At 44.2% G+C, this 14672-nt stretch overlaps 12 protein-coding genes and 1 non-coding gene across 13 annotated transcripts; 6 read left to right on the top strand and 7 right to left on the bottom strand.

Moving 5' to 3' along the window:
• Positions 1 to 121: 121 nt before the first annotated feature.
• Eint_111230 (White ABC transporter-like protein) lies at positions 122 to 2092 on the top strand (the record flags this gene model as incomplete). Its single annotated transcript, XM_003073936.2, has 1 exon — positions 122 to 2092. The coding sequence occupies one exon, from the start codon at positions 122 to 124 to the stop codon at positions 2090 to 2092; it is 1971 nt and encodes a 656-aa protein (XP_003073982.1).
• Positions 2093 to 2298: 206 nt separating this feature from the next.
• On the top strand, positions 2299 to 3063 carry Eint_111220 (Forkhead/HNF3 transcription factor; the record flags this gene model as incomplete). The annotated part of the gene is made up of 1 exon (XM_003073935.1): positions 2299 to 3063. The coding sequence occupies one exon, from the start codon at positions 2299 to 2301 to the stop codon at positions 3061 to 3063; it is 765 nt and encodes a 254-aa protein (XP_003073981.1).
• Positions 3064 to 3112: 49 nt separating this feature from the next.
• On the bottom strand, positions 3113 to 3553 carry Eint_111210 (transport protein particle complex subunit; the record flags this gene model as incomplete). Its single annotated transcript, XM_003073934.1, has 1 exon — positions 3113 to 3553. The coding sequence occupies one exon, from the start codon at positions 3551 to 3553 to the stop codon at positions 3113 to 3115; it is 441 nt and encodes a 146-aa protein (XP_003073980.1).
• Positions 3554 to 3598: 45 nt separating this feature from the next.
• Eint_111200 (NADPH adrenodoxin oxidoreductase) lies at positions 3599 to 4627 on the bottom strand (the record flags this gene model as incomplete). The annotated part of the gene is made up of 1 exon (XM_003073933.1): positions 3599 to 4627. One exon carries the CDS (start codon positions 4625 to 4627, stop codon positions 3599 to 3601), a length of 1029 nt encoding a protein of 342 aa, XP_003073979.1.
• A 317-nt stretch (positions 4628 to 4944) lies between these two features.
• Positions 4945 to 6048, top strand: Eint_111190 (uncharacterized protein; the record flags this gene model as incomplete). Its single annotated transcript, XM_003073932.1, has 1 exon — positions 4945 to 6048. The coding sequence occupies one exon, from the start codon at positions 4945 to 4947 to the stop codon at positions 6046 to 6048; it is 1104 nt and encodes a 367-aa protein (XP_003073978.1).
• An 83-nt stretch (positions 6049 to 6131) lies between these two features.
• On the top strand, positions 6132 to 7094 carry Eint_111180 (cyclin-dependent protein kinase; the record flags this gene model as incomplete). Its single annotated transcript, XM_003073931.1, has 1 exon — positions 6132 to 7094. The coding sequence occupies one exon, from the start codon at positions 6132 to 6134 to the stop codon at positions 7092 to 7094; it is 963 nt and encodes a 320-aa protein (XP_003073977.1).
• Positions 7095 to 7165: 71 nt separating this feature from the next.
• On the top strand, positions 7166 to 8992 carry Eint_111170 (vacuolar ATP synthase catalytic subunit A; the record flags this gene model as incomplete). Its single annotated transcript, XM_003073930.1, has 1 exon — positions 7166 to 8992. One exon carries the CDS (start codon positions 7166 to 7168, stop codon positions 8990 to 8992), a length of 1827 nt encoding a protein of 608 aa, XP_003073976.1.
• A 62-nt stretch (positions 8993 to 9054) lies between these two features.
• Positions 9055 to 10485, top strand: Eint_111160 (DNA helicase TIP49 TBP-interacting protein; the record flags this gene model as incomplete). The annotated part of the gene is made up of 1 exon (XM_003073929.1): positions 9055 to 10485. One exon carries the CDS (start codon positions 9055 to 9057, stop codon positions 10483 to 10485), a length of 1431 nt encoding a protein of 476 aa, XP_003073975.2.
• Eint_111150 (DNA mismatch repair protein MutL) lies at positions 10333 to 12240 on the bottom strand (the record flags this gene model as incomplete). Its single annotated transcript, XM_003073928.1, has 1 exon — positions 10333 to 12240. The coding sequence occupies one exon, from the start codon at positions 12238 to 12240 to the stop codon at positions 10333 to 10335; it is 1908 nt and encodes a 635-aa protein (XP_003073974.1).
• Positions 12241 to 12314: 74 nt separating this feature from the next.
• On the bottom strand, positions 12315 to 12386 carry Eint_111140. Its single transcript has one exon. It is a non-coding gene; the product is annotated as a tRNA-Gly (tRNA).
• A 102-nt stretch (positions 12387 to 12488) lies between these two features.
• On the bottom strand, positions 12489 to 13007 carry Eint_111130 (uncharacterized protein; the record flags this gene model as incomplete). Its single annotated transcript, XM_003073927.1, has 1 exon — positions 12489 to 13007. One exon carries the CDS (start codon positions 13005 to 13007, stop codon positions 12489 to 12491), a length of 519 nt encoding a protein of 172 aa, XP_003073973.1.
• Positions 13008 to 13053: 46 nt separating this feature from the next.
• Eint_111120 (uncharacterized protein) lies at positions 13054 to 13890 on the bottom strand (the record flags this gene model as incomplete). The annotated part of the gene is made up of 1 exon (XM_003073926.1): positions 13054 to 13890. One exon carries the CDS (start codon positions 13888 to 13890, stop codon positions 13054 to 13056), a length of 837 nt encoding a protein of 278 aa, XP_003073972.1.
• Positions 13891 to 13963: 73 nt separating this feature from the next.
• On the bottom strand, positions 13964 to 14671 carry Eint_111110 (chromosome segregation protein Spc25-like protein; the record flags this gene model as incomplete). The annotated part of the gene is made up of 1 exon (XM_003073925.2): positions 13964 to 14671. The coding sequence occupies one exon, from the start codon at positions 14669 to 14671 to the stop codon at positions 13964 to 13966; it is 708 nt and encodes a 235-aa protein (XP_003073971.2).
• Position 14672: the final 1 nt, after the last annotated feature.

Here is a 14672-nt window from a genome sequence, read left to right as displayed (position 1 = left end):
GGGGTCCGCAATACTATAATACATAGATTTTAGAAGAAAAATTTTTGATAATCTTCTATTACCCATATTTAGTAAAATTTTGATAATTCCGTTTATAAAGCAGTGTATGAGAAGCCCTACAATGAAAAATCATCATCTTCAACTCAAGGATGTTGTTCTCGTGGCTCCTGGCCAAGACATGTCCTATAATGAAAGGTTTGATATAATGATTAAAGATGTCGATGTGGAGTTTAGATCTGAAGAGATATATGCTTTTATGGGAACTAGTGGAAGTGGAAAGACAACAATAATGGAAGGTATATCAGGTCTATTTCCAGAAGAATCCATGACAAGCGGGCAGATACTAATAGACAACGAGGAAAGAGACTACTACAAATGGCACAGCGAGCATTCATGTGGGAGGCAGTCTGGATACTCAATTGAAGATCTAACTCTTGACGAGTTCATTTACTATACAGTTCTGTTTTCTTTCCCTAACGAAGACAAGGAACGCATTAACGAGGTCATAGATATAGTTCTTAAGGATGTTCTCAATTTGAATGATGTACGCCATCACAAGATGAATATGTTGTCTGGAGGAGAGCGTAAGAGAACAAACATAGCTACTGCTTTGATTAAGATGCTTTTACTGGAGGGGAAATTGAGAGTAGTGCTTCTTGATGAGCCCACAAGTGAGCTTGACTCAGGGCTGGCAGTAAAGGTGGTAAGGTTTGTCAAGGAATATGCTCGAAGGAGTGGCGCAATAGTGATATTGACGGTTCATCAGCCAGGGCCCGAGCTCTTCAATCTTTTTGATAGTCTCCTGTTTTTGAACAGAGGGGCAAAGGTATATGCTGGTCCGCCCGATAAGTTCATTGATTTTCTGAATACCAAGGGAATCTACAATTCAGGTTTATCAAAAACTAACATGGAATTTCTGTTCAGCCTCTTCACAAAAGGAAGTAAAGAGTCACAACAGTACGAGACTCAGATCAATAATATGTTGAGGGAGATGAAGGAAGAAAAGGAAAAAAGAAGAAAAGTTAAGGAGATAAAACTCAAGGTGGAAGAAGATACTAGAATTTCCCTTGTCCCCAGCCTTTCATCGGCCATCCTCTTGATCAAGAGACAGTTGATTTTAAGCGGGGTTCGATCACGGGAGATTTTACTTAGCTTGGCCATAGTCCTAGGATTATCTATCGCAATCTTCTTTGCAGAAGTTAATACTAAGACAGGGCGTCAAGTAGCTTGCATCCGTGACCTAGTTTTTCTCCTTAGCTTGATACCTTTTTCAAATGCAATACTAGAGAAAAGTCTTCATTATACCAGAGAAGAAATCAGTAAAGGATTGTACAATACTGCAACCTTCTGGCTTTCGTCGGTAATTTTTGAGTTTTTGATGATTGTCATTAGATGCACTTTAGGATTAGGAACTCTCTATTGCTTCGGGACTATAGAAACAAGAAACCTTCCTTTCTTTTTCACCAACCTAATATTAATGTTTTTCTCTTCCTGTCTTCCTCGCATGATGATTGTCTCTGTGGCTGAACCCTCTACAGGTCTTGGAAAGATTTTATCTTTTGTAGCTAATTTGGTTGTCCCAATACTCGTAACTCTAGGAATTCCCAAGGTCATAAAAAACCTGCTACTACCAAAGGAAATTTTGGGTTTTTTACCCCAATCGATTTCTTCTTTCCTTGAACTTTTTTATGAAACTATCTTTTATGTTCAGAAGCCCTTTAGGTCTCGAATAGATAAATTTTGTAATTTACTAGTAGAAAGTGTAAAGGAGAAGAAGGAGAAGGAGAATATCGGATCTATCTTCCCCATGCTCGTAATGTTATTTATTTCTTTTCTCATTATTAGTATTATAAGTATTCTTCTTCTGGACAGAAGGCTTACTCCCTCTGTGAGGCTTCAGTTGTCCGATGATAAGACTAAGGAAGAAAAAAGCCTTAAGAAAAAGTTCCAATCTCTCTTCAGGGGCCCTTGGCTCAAACGATTCCTGGTGTCTTTGGCTATGGTTCTGGGAATAACAGTTGTATGGCTTATTCTTTGGAAATATCTCTTTGGATTTTCAAGAATGGAGGAAAAGAAACCCTGTGCCGGATGATCTTCGAGATCATGGCCTTCAATGGTAAATAGCCTCGATTAGTTATTAATAACCATTAAACTTTTTCTCAGGCCAATCAACACAATTGATATTAATGAAAGCCTTAAAAATTTATCAAAAAGATAGATGTTGTACCAAATATGGACTATTATGCCAATTTTAATAAGTACAAAATGGCTTATATATTTGCTAGTTGATCCTAAGATATGAGCTGGAGCACGACCTTCCAGGATCTTTTGGACACAGAGCTTCTGGAGTCGGATATGGACCAGGATGTAAAAGACTTGTGTATGGAAGAAGGAGGAAAAGCAGAGTCCTCTCTATGGGAGTTCCTGGAACAGGAGGTTGAGGGAGAAAGTGCTATCCACAGGTTCTACATGAGATTTATGGAGAATAGAATGAGGCCTTCAAGCCCCGATGCAAGGATAAATCCTCGAAGTCTTTACGGTAACTTCCTGGAAATGAAGGAGATGGACGAGAATGTGGAAGAAGAAAAGACAAGAGAATTCGGTGGTTGCGATGTCCTAAGAGCAAAGCCCTCTCTCTCGTATGCACAGATAATAACGAGAGCCATAAGGACGAGCAAGACTGGAAAGCTCACGCTTAGCGAGATTTACAAGTGGATTGAGGATTCGTTTGAATACTATCGATATGCAAATCCGGTGTGGAAGAACTCCATACGGCACAACCTGTCTCTAAACAAGTGTTTCAAGAAGGTTCCTCGGGATCCAGGGACACGGGGAAAGGGAGGAAAATGGATGCTTGACCACGAATTCCTGTCCAAAGAGGAGTTTAAGAGACGAAGGAGAGTGAGGCAATACAGCACAAAGATTCTTGACAGATCCGAGTCGTCTGGAGATTGCTCCAACGACGAAAGGGACTTTGAATCTTGTGATGTTGATGTATCTACGAGTTTGGTGAGTCAGATGAAAAGGTTTGTGGTTTCCGAGGTCAATCCAAGTAAAATGTAAATAAAATATAAGATATAATCTAGATTTAGTTGAAGGAAGCATGGGGATGCTATGGATCGAGAATGTTGATCTGGAAGATAACTCTGTTGGAGAGACTTTCCGAAGGTTTTGGAAATGCCGTGACCTCGGAGCGGTATCCAGATGCCATCAGAACGGCCTCTATCATTCCACACACAACCGAATCTGCGGAAAACCCATCCCATTCGGTAGGCACAGACATGAACCTTGAGAGGACTCCATCGGCATCTGTGAGGAAGTAGGTCTTGTCGGAGTCTTCAGACTTGTCAATCCTCTTGTCACTGTCTCCAACCAAGGAGAGAAAGTCAAATGCAATTCTGTAAAGAAGTGTTGGAATATGTACTTCTCTTTCAAAGTTACATACCTCAAGAAGCTTTATGCCGATTTCGTATCCTATGGTCTTGAGACTTGCTTCTACATCTTTTTTTTGCTCCAGTAGGTATTCAACAATGCCGCAGATCAGATATGACATAGTAGACACAGGAACTTCTCTTTTCATAATGCCTTGAAGGCCTATCTACATTTTCTTCATTTCAACTATTTTGTTTACAACATCTTGGGCATCCTCTTTTGCTCTTTCGGCATTCCCCTTTGGATGCTTTGCCCATCCAACATAATACACAGGCTTTGTAAATCCTAAACTTCTGGGATCTGCCCTGCTGAAGCCCACACTAGATATCACTGTGTCGAAGTATTCCTCGATGGGAATTCCACCCTGCTCCATCTTCACCTTGTATTGCCTTCCAACTCTTTCTATTGACTTTATGTTAGTGTTGAACATCAGCCTGAGTCTTTTGGCCCCCTCTCTGACTCCTTGGAACAGCCTTAGTCTTCTCTCCTTCCACTTATTAATATTGTCTTTTTTCCCATCATCTTTCTGCAGATAAGTGAATTTCTGCTCAAGGTCTTTGGTCTTGTCTTTGTCCGGGCAAGATATGTCTTTTGGCGAGGACCAGCTGAATCCTAGCCTTGGAATTTCAAGTACGCTTCTCAGCCCATGGTTGGAGAATGAACTTTCCAAGACATTTCTTCTAGATGTGATGGTTACATCTCTAACTTCTTTTACTCTTTCAAGAGCATTTTTCGGAAACTTGAACTGAGGCCCGGCCCATCCAAAAAGATATTTTGTAATGTCCATAGAGACGTCTCCCATCCCAACAATCAGAACCTTGCTTCCTACTGTGTATTTTGGCTCTTCTCCTGCCCACGATTTTGCTATGTCAAGACTGCCGATGCAATGGTCTGCTCCAGGAATTGCCAGCTTTCTTGGCCCTCCAGGTCCTGTAGCAATAACGAAAGCATCAAATTCCTTTTCCATACCACTTAGCTTCTCAAGATCAATTTTGGAATTCAATTTCAAAGAAAAGTTCTTGTGCTCCAGTAGTTTCGTAAATGGAGACATTCTCGACTCAGGGAGCAAGGAGTATCTGTACAGCCCCCCTAGCTCTGGTTCCTTCTCGTATAGTGTTACATTGACGTCTCTCGATAGTAAGGAAGCTGCAGTGTACAGTCCTGCAGGTCCTCCACCAATTACACATACCTTCATGGGGAGTGCTTTCATCTACTCTTTCGATCCAGTCTGAAACAAGCTTGGGATGGCGGGAAAGGGAGATATGAAACAGTGTCTCGAAGTCAGGTATAAAACGAGCTGAGTTATTTACAACATCTGATGAAAGGCCAAAGAACAGTTTTTCTGATGGGATGCATCACAACCGGAATAGTTATGGTCCTACTCGCGATAGATCTCATGGGACCAAAGAGAAACTCTCTTAAGTCTATGGGTCTTGTCGAAAGGGGAAGAATGCCTCTGTTTGGGAAGAAGACAACGGCGGGAAGTTCGCCGAAAGGAAGACCGTCGACAGGATGGATGTCCTGAAACAAAAGATAGATATGGTAAACAAGAAGCTGGACAGAGTGATTGAGATTGTTGGGGAGCTCAAGTCCTCCAACAGGTCTAGCTTGGAAAAAGATGAGTTTAATAAGAGCGAAAGCACATACCATGTCCCCAAGTACTCATATCGTTATTCCGAAAGGACCCCACTAAGTTCCAAGTCTCTATTTAACAAGCCATACTATCTTGGAGAAAAGACCCAGATTGGGGACATTAGTGATGTGGAATTGCCTGAAAAGAGCTTGGGAGTAAGCAGCGTCATAAATTCCCAGGGCTCAAAGTATTCGGGGGATCTTGATCTTCATGGAAAGGCAACTGGGGTAGAGATTCACGGGATTTCTATTTCCGGCAAACCCAGCTCGTCCGCTGAGATCGAAAGGAAGCCTGAATCTTCCAGCACACCCTCTTCTAGAGGCTTTGGAGTATCTGGGCTTCCTGCAAGTAGCAGCTCAAGCAATACAGTTGAAAATGTTGTTTCGAGTGGAGAGAGCCTTGAGAAACTCATTGGAGAATTCCTTAACGAAAGCTTTAGCACCGTTCTCAAGCCATCGACTTCAGAGGTACTGATTGAAGATGGTAAGCAAGCACAGGACAAAAGTAAAGCCTTGAAGGAGAGTAACTCGATGAAGAATGGCAATGGGCAGCTTGATCTTGGGAGCAGCCAAGGCTCCGTGTCTCGATCCCCTTTGAGCAGTAAGGAGAAGAAAGAAGACATAGTATATGCAAAAAAAGATGGGGAGGAGACCAAGACATCATCAAGTCCGATTGTTGATAGAAAGCTGGAAGGTCCCATCAGTAGGGAAGCTAGCGTATCAACCGAGAGGACTTCAAAACCTCTCAAGCCAGAAGCAAAGGCCTTAAGCAGTGGGCTTCAGGGAGGGAATGAAAAAGGGCTTAGTCATACCACCACTCTTCATCTTTCAGATGGAAGCACAAGGGAGAGAGCCACTCTGGTATATCCGTCGGAGAGCGAAGCAAGCTATGAAGATGTCTCGAGTAGTGGAGGTGATGATGAAGGAGCCACAGACCTGAGAAATAGGGGGCCTAGGCCACGAATCTCGGTCATCAAACTATGAAGATGGTCTAAAAATAAGTATTAAATCGCCATGGTTATTTTCTTTGTTCTGATAATGATAAAACGAGAGAGACAATCCCAGGAATGCTACTCAAGGGGGGACGTAAATGTGACAGTATAGAGAAATACGAGAAACTTTGCAGAATATCCTCGGGTAGCTTTGGAAATGTGTACAGGGTGAGGCGGAAGACAGACAAGAAGGAGTTTGCTCTAAAGAGGATGAATCCGTCGATGTGTCACGACACCAACGGGTTTTCGATCCTATACATGAGAGAGGTGATGATTCTAAAGCATGCAAGAAACAAGAATGTGATGGGGATCGAGGAGGTGGTGGAAGGATGCGAGATCAATGATTTTTTCATCGTGATGGAGTGCTGTGACATAGACCTGAAGTCCATTGTTCTGAAGACAGGGGGGATTGGTATGGAAGTGGCCAAGTTCTTTACATACCAGATTCTTCAAGGACTTGAGTTTCTGCACGGAATCGGAGTAGTCCATAGAGACCTGAAACCGTCGAATATTCTTCTTATGAGGAGCGGAGATCTGAAGATAGCAGACTTCGGGCTTGCAAGGGCTGTTGGAAGCACAATGACCAATCTTGTTGTTACCCTGTGGTATAGAGCCATTGAAGTATTACTTGGGTCAGAAACCTACAACGAGTCGATTGACATGTGGTCTGTCGGGTGCATTGTTGGAGAGATGCTGAAGGGAGGGCCAATTCTACCTGGGGAAGGAGAGATAGACCAGCTTGATAGGATATTCAAACTTCTAGGATATCCTGCAGACGAAGACTTTGCAGGGCTATGTCTTCCCCATCTCAAGAACATCAGAAGACCTGGTAGCTTTGAGGCAAGCTTTGGGCAAGACTTTGGATGTTATGGGCAGGAGGTAGTCGACTTTGTCGGAAATCTTTTGTCTTTTGATCCTAGAAAGAGACATTCGGCCTCTCAAAGTCTCAGTAGCTTGTTCGTAGCAAATGGAAGAGATTGCCCAAGAGAACTCATCAAAGACATGATGGACTTGTGCATCAGAACTCCTAATACTTGAACATCCTGCTTGCAAGGATCGAGAGAAATCGAAACAATTAGAGAAATAAAAAGTTAGGTTGGGCAAGGGGGATGATGAATGTTGTACAGCAAACATTTGCAAAGCTAAGCATAGAAGAGCCAGTAAAGGGGATGGAAGGAAAGGTTTATTCTGTCAGCGGTCCTGTTGTTGTCGGATGTGACATGGTTGGATGTGCAATGTACGAGCTTGTGAAGGTTGGAAATGAGGGACTAGCAGGGGAGATCATCAAGATCGACAAGGACAGAGCTACCATCCAGGTGTATGAAGACACCAGCGGGCTGTGTGTTGGAGATGTGATTGTTCGGACAGGAAGGCCGTTGTGTGCAGAGCTGGGGCCAGGACTCTTTGAAAGCATCTACGATGGGATTCAGAGACCTCTAAAAGAAATCCAAGAAAGGTCTGAGGGGATCTTCATACCCAAGGGTGTAAACATTCCTTCATTGGACAGAGAGCGAGAATACGAGTTTGTCCCCGAAGTCAGTGTTGGAGACTATGTTGTTGGGGGAGACATTTTTGGGAAGGTCTACGAAAACAGTCTTATTGAAACAAAGATTCTTGTTCCTCCAAAGGAGAGCGGAAAGGTTGTTTTCATAGCAGCCCGTGGAAACTATACCTTGAAGGATGTTGTGATGGAGCTTGAGACCAGCAAGGGAAGAGTGGAGATGTTTATGTATCATACATGGCCTGTTCGGGTTCCCCGGCCTATTGAAGAGAAAAGGAATGCCACACATCCATTGTTTACTGGGCAGAGGATTCTAGACTCTTTGTTTCCTTGTGTTCAAGGAGGGACTACGGCGATTCCAGGTGCATTTGGATGTGGGAAGACGGTGATTTCCCAATCTTTATCGAAATACTCAAACTCCGATGCAATTGTATATGTTGGGTGTGGAGAGCGAGGAAACGAGATGAGTGAGGTTCTGATGGAGTTTCCGAAGCTGACAGTAGGAGGAAAAGAGGATAGTATTATGAAGAGAACTGTGCTGGTAGCAAACACATCTAATATGCCTGTTGCAGCAAGAGAGGCGTCGATCTACACGGGGATAACAATTTCGGAGTACCTCCGGGACCAGGGGATGAATGTGTCGATGATGGCAGATTCGACATCAAGATGGGCAGAGGCACTGAGGGAAATAAGCGGAAGGCTTGCAGAGATGCCTGCAGACAGTGGATATCCGGCGTACCTTGGAGCAAAGCTTGCATTTTTCTACGAAAGAGGGGGATCTGTTGTATGTCTTGGATCTCCCAAGAGAACCGGATCGGTGACAATAGTTGGAGCAGTCTCTCCTCCTGGAGGGGACTTTTCGGACCCGGTGACATCGGCAACTCTTGGGATTGTACAGGTGTTTTGGGGGCTTGACAAGAAACTTGCACAAAGAAAACATTTTCCATCGATAAACTGGAACCTGAGCTACTCGAAGTACTTCTCAAACCTGGAGCCGTACTACAACAAAGTAGATCCAGACTTTATTGTGAACAGGACAAAGTGCAGGGAGATTCTACAGCTGGATGACGATCTTTCGGAGATTGTCCAATTGGTAGGGAAAAACGCTCTTTCAGAGACCGAGAAGCTTATTCTGGACATATCCAAGCTGATAAAAGAGGACTTTTTGCAGCAGAACGGATACTCGAAGTACGACAACTATTGCCCGTTTACAAAGACAAGGATGATGCTTCGGAATATCATTCTGTATTTTGACAACTGCAAGAATGCCATAATGAACTATAGGTTCAGCTGGTCCACTGTCCGGAAGGAAACCGAGGATGTGTTCTATGGCCTGATGAAGATGAAGTTTGTGATTCCGGGGAAAGAGATGGAGTCTAAGCTGGACAAGCTAAAGAGGGAGATAGACGAGGTGTTCCAGAGGATGTTAGGATGAAATAAATCACTTCCCAAGAAGATTGTGTGCTTGAAGAAATTTTTCTTAAGGGCTTTGCCCTGATGGAGGTCCGAGATGTTGGGACAGTGAATAGAATCAGTCTCCACTCACACATTGTGGGGCTTGGATGCAATGAGGATGAGGTTGAGTACAACAAGGATGGACTGGTTGGACAGGTTAAGGCTAGGAAGGCGATGGTGCTTATAAGAAAGATGGTGGAGAGCAACAAAGGGGGAAAGATAGTTCTGATTAAGGGAGACCGAGGAAGTGGAAAGACCGCATTGGCAATAGGACTATCGAAAAGCCTAGGGGGAGTGCATTTTAACTCGATCAGCGGGACAGAGATATATAGTCTGGAGATGAGTAAGTCCGAGGCTATTACCCAGGCTCTTCGGAAGTCTGTTGGGCTAAGGATTAAGGAGTCTGTGCGGACGATTGAAGGAGAAGTTGTGAGCTTGAGTGGAAGGAGAATTGTTCTCAAGACTGTTGATATGGAGTCTTCGTTTGACATAGGAGAAAAGATGAGGAATGAGCTTGATAAGGAGAAGGTAAGCGCCGGGGATGTTATAAGGATTATCAAGGAGAGAGGAAGAGTGTATAAGATTGGAACGAGCATGGTGAAGAAGAATGAGATGGTAGGGATGGATGCACGGTTTGTTCCTTGTCCTGAGGGGGAATTGATAAAGATCCGAGAGGAGATTCAAGAGATATCTCTTCATGACATCGATGTTATAAACAACAAGGCTGAAGGATACCTTGCTCTTTTCAGTGGAGAAACGGGGGAAATTCGAACAGAGACAAGGGATGAAGTGAACAAGAAGGTATGGAACTGGATCAATGAGGGAAAGGCTGAGGTGGTCCGAGGAGTTTTGTTTATAGACGAGGTTCACATGCTTGACATCGAAAGCTTTGCCTTTCTAAACAAGGCGATCGAGGAGGACTTCTGCCCAGTGATCCTCGTTTCAACCAACAAGAAGGAGTGTGTGATAAAGGGAACCGACGAGACAAGTCCCTATGGAATGCCAAAAGACTTTATTGACCGTGCCTTGATCATTTCTATGGAGAAATACAACCGAGAAGATCTCGAAGCAATCATCAGACACAGAATACTCGAGGAGGATGTTCTCATCGACGGCAGTGCTGTGGATGCCCTTGTTTCGATCTCCGAGGAATCTGGGCTGAGATACTCTATGAACTTGCTGACAATATCTAGCCTGAGGGCAAGCAAAAGGGGGGGAAAGGTGGTTCTTGAGGACATCAAAAGAGTTTCGGAGTTATTCCTGATGAGGCCCGCGGGATCGAAGGCTTCATGGTTAAATAAATCTTATGTCCTCCATTGGCTATATCTCTGCCTCATTCAATATCATGAACGTAGGCCTTCCGTGAGGACACTTCCAAGGCCTGTCCAAGACGCCCAAGCTCCTTACTATCCTCTTCATGTCCGCTGCAGAAAGAGCGTCGCCTATCATTACGCTTGTTCTACATGCCTTTGAAGCAATTATGCTCCGAATTTTCTTGAATTCATATTCTTCGTTCTTCACATCCTCGAGAAGTTCCCTGAACTCCTTGATTCCAAACACCTGGTTTCTGTAAACAGGAATCGTCTCCAGCATGCCATTCTTCACAACAAATCCATTTTTTTCAAACACCTCTGAATTCTCGTTGACAATCATCTCCTCAATGGGTGTGAGGTCCAATTTCACAGGGACTATCACACTCTGTTTCTTTAGGTAAAATGTTTTCTTGATATTCTCAAAGTTCCTGATTTCATCTGCTGCATGTTGGTCTACAGCTATAAGATAGGTCTTTTCGTTTTTCTCCAGTTTTGCAATGATAAATCCGTTGTTAAACTGGCCTATGATTTCAAGTCTGTTGAAGTCGCTCTTTGAAAACGAAATCTTCGGATGGACAAGCTCGTCGTATTTGAAGAATGAATATGCTCCTGTTGCCAGATGGCCTTCGTTTTCGTATATTTCTTCTTGTTGTTTCTCCTCGAGAGGTGGCTCCAACTCTTCAGAGAGGTTTGATGAAGAAGGCTTCACTTCGGTGTTGTCCAGCGACCCAATTCCTGATGAGGGTTCTTCCACCGACGATGAATCCTTGCTCCTTTCTTCATTTTCTTCTGTCATTTCATTCTGCTTTCTCTCCCTCTTTCCCAGGGAGGGAGCTACTCGTGATAGTCTCACAGCCGGATGGTGCACAGCTGTTCCAGAGAAGTTACTTCCCATAAATCCTTCTCCGCTATTGTCTTCTGTTTCGTTTCGGGCTGGAGAATAACTTCCCAGAGTCTTGGGAATGCTCCGAGAATGCATATGCACCTCGGAAGAGAAGAACCTGCCAATCTCAGACTTCAGAAGACTCAGAATCCCACCCTCGTCAGAAAATATAACCTCGCTCTTGTCCGTGGATACATTTACATCCCCATACCCCTTGATCACCAGGACAAACGTCGGGATTCCTTCGCTATACAGATTGAATTCATTCTTTATTGCAGCCGATATCCTTTTGTTCGAAATCGGCCTTCTTTCCAGAAACATCAGCTGCTTGGGCTCTCGGACAGATGCCGGAAGCATAAAGAATTCCACCTGCCCATTGCACAGCTCCATATACTTCCCGACAAAGGAAGGATAGTTGGATTCGAAATACTCTCTCGGCGTCTCGTACCCTCCACAACTTAGAAGAACCTTTCTCTTGTGGAACAGGGTGAAATTTATCTTGTTGGTACAGCGGTATGATTCAATCAAAGCACAGATCCTTCCCAGGTCCTTCTTTAGCCTGCTTTCGCTTGCCGACCTTCTTAAAGGGCAATTCTTGAATAGATTTCGAACACGGACAGTTGTGCCTTTCTCCCTCGCACATCTTGAAACGATGCCTGTTGAAAAGTCTTTTTTGAGTCCAAACGGATGTTCTGATCGGGAAATAATTTCCAAATCACACACCTCCGAAAGAGAACTAAGGGCTTGTCCCCGGAACCCATAAGAAGGCTTCTCGACTCTGTCGACACATCCTAGCACATAGTATGCCATCGACTCCTTCGAAGTACTTCCCTCAACTCCAACATCACGCAGATCGCTTATTCCACATCCATTGTCCTCAACCACTATAGAGTCATCGACTTGTATCCTTATCCATGTGCATTCAGAGTCAATCGAGTTTTCCACCAGTTCTTTCACAACAATGTAAGTGTTTGGAATGGATCGCTGGGCTTTTATTCTTCTCCCTATATCCTCAGGGAGCCTCTTTATCATCAGCCTCTCCCTGTCTTCTTTGGCATATATTCCAGGTATGGAGGGAAATCTTCCCGCCAATGACACCGACAAAATGCATTGACCGGGAATCGAACCCGGGCCATGAGCTTGGGAAGCTCACATAATAACCACTATACTATCAATGCTCATGGAAGTCCCCCATCCCCCGCAATCTCACACAAAACTCCACTTCTCCCCCCTCTAACCCCGGAATCCATAAACATAGAACAATAAACCACTTTAATCCATTAAGACCACTCATTCTTGTACAAGAAGTTAACAAACGGCGGAAGAGATCCAGATGCCTTGATCAACTTCAGAAGATTCCCTTCGGTCCTTAGACTCTGTTCCAATCTGTTCTTCACATTCATAGACTTGCTGCCCTTGTTTCCAGCTTTGACAATCGTCTGCCGGAACGCATGTATCGGCGGAAAACTGGGCATGAAGTCATATATGTGGATGTACTTCTCAATACTTGACGCCAGAGGACTGGCAAACTCCTTCTCCTCCTCCTTAACCTCTTCCTCGTACACAACATTCTCAAAGAAAGGAAATTCAAATCTTTTTCCCTCTATAAAGCGTAGGAAATCCAGCAAGGTAGAGTGAGACTTCAGCCCATGCCTGGAGACAGACACAACTGCTTTCAAATGCTCAAGCATATAAGTCTCGAGAGATCCCATGTAAACTTCTAAGGCTCTCTTCTCAACAACCTCATATCCCACTTCTCTCAAGTACCTCATCAGTCTGTCCTCTAATATCCGCCTCATTAGGGCTCTATCCAAAATTCATAAATCTTTCAATCCCTCAAACACTCTATTTCCTCAAAACAAGATACTTCTCCTTGCTCCCTTCGTCAGTCTCAAACGTGCAACTTTCTCTAATAAACTCCTTCACCAGCTCCTTCTCCTCGTCGTTGAGCCCAAATCGCACCTTCACCCCACGAAGAAGATCTCTCAAAGCAATTCTTCCTCCCTTAAACATTCCCCGAATCTCGTCCTTTGTAAGAACTTTGTCCACCTTTTCAACCCCTTTCGTATCCTTCTCCTCAGAACTCTCGCTTCTTTCTTTCTCCTCGTAGTTCTCCATGATGTTCCTCATCCGCCGTCCTGCACTGTTTAGCCTCTTCTCCCTCACAATAAACACATTCGCATCCTCTCCATCGTCGTCGTCAAAGTCGTCATCAAAATCAATCTCCTCCCTCTCTTCCGTTGAGGTTCCATCCCCATCTCCGTCTCCGTTCTCTTCTCCAATACCCTCGCCCTCGTACTCCTGGATAATGTCCAGCTGTGACTTCTGGCTAAAGCGATACCATTTGCGGACAGGAACAACCTTCAGATACGTCCCGGTGTTGATAAACACAAAATAGCACGAGTTACTTGCCCCCAGGTCCTGCATCTTTCCCGAGTATATTCTACTCTCACCATCTTCAAGAATCAACAAACATCCCTCCTTCTCCTTCAGCTTCTTGTATTCCTCATCCTCATATTCAACTTGCTCACTCTTCTTCTTTGTGCTAAACACAACCTCTTCTCGTAGAGGCCTCTCTCGTGAAATCATCACAGGTGGAGAGAGCTCCTTGACATCCATGTTGGTGAATAGAAACCTCTTTTCCCCATGCTCTGGCTTGTACACAAGATTGTAACTTTTCATTGGGGTTCTTTCGCCGCCGTCTTCAACTTCCTCAACAATCACAAAATAAATCTTTAATCAACCAGACTACTAGTCACACCCCAGAGTATTCTCTTCGGAACTCCCTTCTCACAGTCCTTAGGAAGTCATGGAAGTTGCTGTGCTCTCGGAACAGGTTGTTGGCCTTTTCAAGATCATACATCCTAGGAAACAGATCAACAACAGGCCCTTCCAGAGACAGGTCCAGAGTTACAAAACACTCCACACTGTCTTCAGGGCATATTCTGCTGAAGACAATCTTGATTACATTCTCCCGGACAGGAATGATGTCCATTCCCAAATATCTTCTAAACCATTCGGCCTTCGCCTCCATAAGGACCTCTCTTTGCCTACTCCTTTCCGAAACAAGTTCCATCTTCTTTGTAAAGGCGTTTTCAATGCTTTTCTTCTCTCGGAAGACTTCCTTAAGGTTGAGATTTCCCATCTCGAGCTCTCGGATCTGGTTCACAAGCTCATGTTTTTCATCCTCAGAAGCCCTTAGGTCCCTTACATCTTGCTCAATCCTCAGCCTAAGTCCATTCCTTTCGTCAACTAGTCTTTCGTTCCTTTCCTTCATCTCGTTCAGTGTGGACGTCACTGTTTGGAGAAGAACCTCTCCTTCTTGCTTATCCCTGCTGATTCTACCTCGGAGGAACCTTGCATGGCTCTTGTACATCTCGAGATACCCTTCCAGATCTCCTATGATCCCATCCATCACTCCTTTTATCTTCTCGACATTTGCCGGCGTGTGCTCCGTGCCCATT

This window comes from Encephalitozoon intestinalis, chromosome XI, assembly GCF_000146465.1.
Source record: "Encephalitozoon intestinalis ATCC 50506 chromosome XI, complete sequence".
NCBI lineage: Eukaryota > Fungi > Microsporidia > Unikaryonidae > Encephalitozoon > Encephalitozoon intestinalis.
This window is presented reverse-complemented; position numbering and strand designations above follow the sequence as displayed.